Below are 7,625 nucleotides of genomic sequence, written 5' to 3' on the forward strand. Positions count from 1 at the left end.
TGAAAGAAATAATCGCCTCAAAAAGAGACGTCTCATGCTTTACAAAAGGGTTTGTGAGGCATCAAAGTAATCAAGCAAGAAGAGTATGTTGGTAGTTCATGCTAAGGATATTAAGTAGCCCATGCAGCAGTGGGTAGGACAGAGGAGAAACTAATGGAGATCCTTACTCAAGTAGTGATTGTGGAAGACTCTCTAAGCATAGTTCACATTGACTATGAAATTGTTGCAAATTCACAATTTTTGAAAATTTGCAACTTTTAGAAAATGGAGTGAATCTATGTTGGGAAAAATAACATGCAAATTTGTGGTAGTGGTTCATTTATTTAAAAAAAACACATTTATTAATTAATCCTAAGTATATGGTTAAAGGGATAACGGTGGATTAGTGTAACTCGAATAGAGTGAACAAGTGTTTGGAAATGACATATCAGATGTTCAGCCGGACAACTTATTACGGATTTCCACGCCACTTCGTGGCCGAAAATGTGCACATTTTTGCCTTGCATGAACAGCATCATATCAATGATAGCTGAAACTAATGGCCTGGCAGCTCTTATGAGAAAGAAAAGCCGCCCTGGAGCTGGATGTTTTGATACAACAGTATGGTAATACTATTACTTTGGAAGATGGTATGCATGTTGATGGATTAATTGATGAAAAAATTTAAGGAGGGATTCCATATCTTCAAAGTATTGTCGATAACGATGGAGAGCAGACTAAGGTCGGTGAAGCTTCTTCATGTCGCCTTTGTCTGTAGAAAGAGAAAAGAGAGAGCAATGATAGAGACAATATTGCATGACTCAATGACGCTTATTGATGTGATATTAAACTCCACCAAGTACAGTGCTTTTATAGCCCTAGGGTTACACCAACCCCAAAGACTCACCTTTAATTCACACTTACCCACCTATAAGAGGTGGTTCACACACACATACAAACTAACACTCATAGGGAGTGTTAGTTTGTATGTGTGTGTGAACCTCCCTTCAGAGTCAAGGTGGTGGTGTTTTAAGGATTGACCTTTATATCCATGGTGATTTGGACCTACAATTGCACACATGATTCAAAAGATCGCAGTGGCCAACACCTTGACTCTCATGCAAGGCCGAGAGCCACCTCTAATTTCAAAGATGACATAGGCTTATGGAGAGCACCACAAAAACCACTCATCAACTCTAAAAAGTTTTTGACTTGGAAGATCTTGTATCAATCTTGATAAGCTAGATTGAACTCCAAATATTGGCATAACATAATATAGGGAACTTGTTGGAAGTCTGATTTACGAGACATGAATCAAGGCATTGGATACACATAATCCAAAAGATTTGAAGTTAATAGGCTACACAAATAGTGATTGGGCAAGTGATAAAACTGACAAAAGATCCACATCAACATATTGCTTCACTCGGATTTAGATGGTCTCTTGGACTATTAAGATGCAAAGCATAGTGGCTTTTCTATCCATTTGAGGTAAAATATAGAGCTGCCACCAATGCAATCTATGAAGCTATGTCTTACAAGAAAACATTGGACAAGGGTAGTACACTTCTACACCCTTAATGGACAAACAATCAAAGCTGCTAAAGTCCCAATATTTCGTATTGGAACACAACACATAAAGATGCATCAGTTCTTTCATAAAAAGCATGATAACCGAATAAATGGGACTTACGTATTCTTCAACTGATTAGCAGACAGTAGTTATCCTCTCTTAGCAAAGATCGATTGAGAGATTTCACATTCCTACTTGGAATGAAAGATTTCAAATTGAATTACTGTTGGCTTTAACTCTGCGTGCTAGTTCCATAGTTTCACCAGTGATAATTGGGGCTTAATTCATAATCCATCTTACAATGTCATGAAGCAGCCTTGACCATAAGATATATAGCTTCATCTCTTCACATAAATTTGGTTCTGCTAACAATTGACTTGATAGAAATCGAAGCTATTGTTTGGGCAAAATAATCAAGTTATTATACACATTATCAACTTAGGTAACTATACATAGCAAGATCATCATTCTGACAAAGCGCTCTCTATAGGTGAGGTTCGGAATGATTTAGGTCTTACTTTGAGTGGTCACCTTTTTGAATCACAATCGTTTAAAGTGTGGCCCACAGGAGATGTAGTGTTTGATGGACAAACTGCAAGTGTAGTAGTTGCTCAGAGATCAAAAAAAAAAAAGGGGGTAAGGGAGCTCTGAAATGTTTCAAGGACTTGGCATTAGAAAAGCATTTCCTTGACCTTAAAGAGTTATATCATCCGTACAACCTAAGGGTCTAGACTCTAAAGATGTTTTGACATTGATGAAAATGTTGCAAGATATCTCGGATGGATAAAAATTGAAAAGTTTTGTAAGGCATTGTAGCAAATCATTCAAGAATCTAATTTGTTGAAACAAGATTGATTCCACACTAAACAAGTTTTCATGGAAAAACTTAATCAGCTTTGCAACAATTAAGGATTTTGGCAGACAGGAAAAAGATCCGATAAGTTTGTATTGAAACTAAGCAAGCTTCTTCTAAGAGCAGACCCTACAATGTCACACAGGATATGGAATTCCAAGGTTATAACATGGCAATTCTAGAAGGACCATGACATTTCCCAAAACAATTCAATTAGTGGAAAGAACTGTCTCACTTTCTCACTGATACAAGTCCACTAGTCATTATGTCCTTTTGACAGCTCCATATCCATAGAATTGGATGTATATATATGCGTAAATAAATCTTGGTGACTCACCTATCACAGGAACTGCTGGAGGCCAACCAATCACGTATGAAAGCCTCTACTATTAAGGGTCAAAAGGACTTTCATATGGGCTTTTCCCACAGCTCAGTGTGTGATGGGTTTTCCAACTGAGCCAAAATAAGCACAAGCACCTCACAAACTGTGCCTACAACCAGCCTTGGCATTGGCAAGAACGTGCCCTTCCATAACCCCCCCAGGAACCAGACTAAGTTTCAAGAAACATTAGTGAAACTTCATATATACAAACATCAAATGTGAATCAAGACAATAACTAGTCTGACACAGATTACAACACCAACACCATTATTACCAAGGTTGAGCAGCCAGATGTATCAAAAACATACCAAATCTGAAAAAAAACTAGTGAAACTTCGTATACAAAAGTCAGTCAAATGTGACTTAAAGAAACAATGATGATACTGAAGCATGTAATACAAAACATATCTCCGCCCACCAAACTCATGAAACATATGACCACTAACAGCCTGGAAGCACTCCTCCTAAAAGCATTTTCTGTGCACGATTGAAGGGCCTGACTCATCATACTCCGACTTTGCAATCCACATCTGCATATGCCAAAAAAAGGTTAAATTTGGATGACATAGAAATAAAAACACTTCAACCCTGTCTGCAATCCAATACACACTAACATAAGCAGAAACCTCAAAACTTCTGTGAAGCCTGAACTACACTTGTGTACCTGTTGGAAAGTGCTCAACGAAGCCAGAATAGATCCTCCAATCCAGACACTGTACTTTCTCTCTGGTGGAGCCACCACCTTTATCTTCATGCTGCTGGGGGCAAGTGCAGTGATCTCTTTGCTCATCCGGTCCGCAATACCAGGAAACATGGTAGAACCTCCACTGAGTACCACATTTCCATAAAGGTCCTTTCGAATATCCACATCGCATTTCATAATTGAGTTGTAAGTAGTCTCATGAATACCCGCAGCTTCCATCCCAATCAGAGATGGCTGGAAAAGAACCTCTGGGCATCTGAACCGTTCAGCACCAATGGTGATAACTTGCCCATCAGGAAGCTCGTAGCTCTTTTCCAAAGAAGAGCTACTCTTGGATGTTTCAAGCTCCTGCTCAAAATCCAACGCAACGTAGGCCAATTTCTCCTTCATATCTCTGACAATTTCCCTCTCTGCAGTGGTGGTGAATGAATACCCACGCTCTGTGAGAATCTTCATAAGTGCATCAGTCAAATCACGACCAGCAAGGTCAAGACGAAGGATAGCATGTGGAAGAGCATAGCCCTCGTAGATTGGGACAGTATGTGTAACACCATCACCAGAATCAAGCACAATACCTGCTTGGACAAAAGTGCCTCTTTAAACACTATCTTTCACAGTCAAATATACAAGCTTTATAAAGAGACCAATGCCATAAACAGAATACTCAACCATAAACTTACCAGTTGTCCTTCCACTGGCATAGAGAGAGAGGACAGCCTGGATGGCGACATACATGGCAGGCACATTGAAAGTGTCAAACATGATTTGTGTCATTTTCTCCCTGTTAGCCTTTGGGTTAAGAGGAGCTTCAGTCAGTAGCACAGGGTGTTCCTCAGGTGCAACACGAAGCTCATTGTAAAACGTGTGGTGCCAGATCTTCTCCATATCATCCCAATTGGTTACAATGCCGTGCTCAATGGGATACTTCAGGGTCAGTATCCCACGTTTTGATTGTGCCTCATCACCAACGTAAGCATCCTTCTGTCCCATACCAACCATGACCCCAGTGTGCCGAGGCCTGCCCACAATACTAGGAAATACAGCTCGTGGTGCATCATCTCCAGCAAACCCAGCCTGTTTAAAAAAAGGGAAATTTTACATAAAGCAAGTAATACCAGCATTCCACCTTCGAAACCATAGAGTTGATCTAAGCCACACATTGGTAGACTCTATATTCACAATTCTACCATGTGTTTCTTTCATCTACTGACCCATAACCGTGCACCGTTCAGCCGGAAGCCTTACCTTCACCATACCAGAACCATTGTCGCAGACAAGAGGTTGCACTTCCTCAGCATCCCCCATTCTCTTAAAAATATCACTCCTGAAATGATGACAAAACAGATTTTCTGGAAAGTGCATACATGCAATAGCACGGTCAAAACTAATCTATGAAGCTGCCCATTGTGAAGTGAAAGTTATGAATGATAAGAACCATGTACTATCCCCTCAATAAATTAACATAGTTAATTTTTGAAATTAACCCCCACCCAAAAAAAGGACATAGCAAAGTTCTAAATTTAGAGCAGAATCACATACGCAATAAAATTCAAAGCTTCTATCATGTAGAAGATTCAGAACCAGGAGCATACTCCCTTTGCAAAGGACTGGAAGATGTTGACAGTATTTCAGAAACCACGAACAGTGGGACAAGTAAATATCAAGAAAAGTTCATCAGTAAACTGGGTATCACTACCTACCAGTGGCCATTAGCGTAACGAGTTTCAAGCGCACTTTACAGATAGAATAAAAGTCCCAATGATGGGAGACTGGGCTGGCTAACTGGACATTTTACAACTGCATTGTTCAAAATTGTCTCCATTACAGCGGTTGGTCAGGCAAAGACCACAATATTAAAACAAGGTGTCCATCTCAGGACCAATAAAGCAACTCTTAAGGCAAGAGCTCCTCACAAAGAAAAGAAAATAAAGAGCAAAAGACCAAGGACTTGATAAACTGCCATCATGTAATAATACATTAGCCACCAGATGATCACAGATTTCGAGTTTCCTTCCCATGACACGAATGCTTGCTTTACCATAAAGTTATACCAATGGAAAGTCACCCTACCTTAATACCATAGACTAACCCTAGCGCATCGAGGTAGAACACCCCTAGCCTACTCTATCTAAGGATTAGGTGATCCAATAGAGCCAAATTGACCGGATGCATCAAACGAGGCTAAAATGAGCAGAAGCATCTGATCTATTTGATAAACATCAACAGATACCTGAAATGAGCAAGGGCACCAATGAAGCAAACACGAGCAGGAAAAAGAAGATTTGAAGCTATTTAAAGTTCAGAAGCAGAAAAAGAGAAGTTGCGCAGCCATTGAATGAACAGATGATGCTAAAATGAGCAAAAAAACAAATGGACGGGACAATTTTTGAATGTCAACCCTAAAACAAAGCTGATATTTCTTCAAGAAAAGAAAGCGAAACTGAGATGTGATGATGACAGATCTAGGGCTGCTTCTCAAGAAGTCAAATATGTCTATGGTTGGGAAACCTAGCTTACCAGAGGGTAAGCTGAGCTATTGTCGCTTTACAATGGAGCAACTGGCTTACTATAGAATAGCCCAAGCAAAACCTAGCAAAACCTAAACCTAGACATGAACAACACAAAACAAGTATTGAAATGCGCAGAAGCTTCAGATAATTTGATGAGGCCAAATCAAGCAACAACGAAGTGCCACAAGTTAGGGCAGTAGGGCAAAGATAAAAGCTAACACAGCACGTGTGCAACAGTTTAGGTAAAAAACGAACCAAATCAGGGCACAGATGAAGCTAGAAAGAGAAGAAATAAGCAGTTGTTCAAACATGGGAGCACATATGAAAGTGAAATGAGAAGACGGAACAGCTGATCAAGGCACACCAAAGACAAAATGATAAGAAAAAGGCCAGGCCACAGAAAATCATACATGAATCATGAAGTTCAAAATGAAAACATCCCATTAGAGCACAGATAAGCTAAAATGAGAACAAAACAGCCGATCAGGGCACAGAAAAGAAGCTGGAATGAAAAGACAAAGGCCGATTACGACACAGAGTAGCCGAGATGGAGCTGAAATGAGAACAAAACAGCCGATTAGAACATAGAAAGACGCACGTGACGCTAAAATGAGAACAAAAAAGCGGATTAGGGCACAAAGAAGCCCAGTTAGAGCTGAAAAATAAGAAGAAAACATCCGATTGGGCCAAAAAAAAAAAGATCAAACGAATCCGATTAGGGCAAGAAAAGCACAGATGTAGCTACAAGTGAGAAGAAAACAGCTGATTAGGGCCAAAAAAGCACAGTTGAAGCTGGTAACAGAAGATTAGGGCACAGATTAAACTTTAAAACAGTAGATTAGGACACAGAAACCAGGTGCTGCAAACAGATGTGCAAGGGAGTACCTGGAAGAGAGAGGATCGATCTGAGGCGATCCGATGCAAGCTTCAAGAGTATGGCGCAAGCCTGTCTTCCTCTCTTGGCGAGGAAAAGAGAAAGAGAAAACATAGACTATAAAGCCACAGCAAAAAAACAGGTCCTCGCTGAGATCTCAGCCGTTCAATTTCACCATCTCGAAATCCAGGCTGTCAGTTTATTTTGACTACTTGCATTTTCTTTTACAAGGTTATAAGGTCCTACTTAACCATAAGGTACCTTAATCTTAACACTGTTAACACTATTAACCCTTAGTGATTTGAATATCTATGTGCTTAAACTAGATGCTAAATCTTGTCAGAAACTTTAACCCAGAATTGAATAAGAAACTGATATCATCTTGCGTGATGTAGGTTCTCCGAAGAGGGCTTGAACCCTCGGGGCCTAACTTCATCAATTTGATTGCTAGAGAAATTCTCTTCTTGTGTAAATAGGTGGTGGGTCACTACATAAATCAACAAGTACAGCAAGAAATAAACAAAATTTTCCTAGGTGTGCAAGTGGTTACTTATGGTTGAAGCTCTTACTCATGATATTTCTAAGGTGCTTTAATTAACTTGCATTCTTAGCCGATGTTCTGAGAATTGCGAAGCCCTTCAGTAAAAAGAAAAAACTTGGTTTAGTGTAATGTTTGGTGAAATTAAACTTGTAATTATGTCCATCAACCTTTTCTTTTAAACTATGCATAGAAAGATGCATAAAGGATTTA

At 39.6% G+C, this 7,625-nt stretch overlaps 1 protein-coding gene across 1 annotated transcript; it reads right to left on the reverse strand.

The window, feature by feature from the left end:
• Positions 1 to 3,037: 3,037 nt before the first annotated feature.
• LOC147618497 (actin-like) lies at positions 3,038 to 7,029 on the reverse strand. The gene is made up of 5 exons (XM_086774932.1): positions 6,886 to 7,029; positions 4,736 to 4,814; positions 4,171 to 4,564; positions 3,452 to 4,065; positions 3,038 to 3,317 (listed from the first exon to the last, which is right to left on the reverse strand). The coding sequence occupies exons 2-5, from the start codon at positions 4,793 to 4,795 to the stop codon at positions 3,252 to 3,254; spliced, it is 1,134 nt and encodes a 377-aa protein (XP_086631058.1). The 5' UTR covers positions 4,796 to 4,814; positions 6,886 to 7,029; the 3' UTR covers positions 3,038 to 3,251.
• Between the last annotated feature and the right edge of the window lie 596 nt (positions 7,030 to 7,625).

This window comes from Cibotium barometz, chromosome 35, assembly GCF_041138505.1.
Source record: "Cibotium barometz isolate CiBa-2024 chromosome 35, ASM4113850v1, whole genome shotgun sequence".
Classification (NCBI taxonomy): domain Eukaryota; kingdom Viridiplantae; phylum Streptophyta; class Polypodiopsida; order Cyatheales; family Cibotiaceae; genus Cibotium; species Cibotium barometz.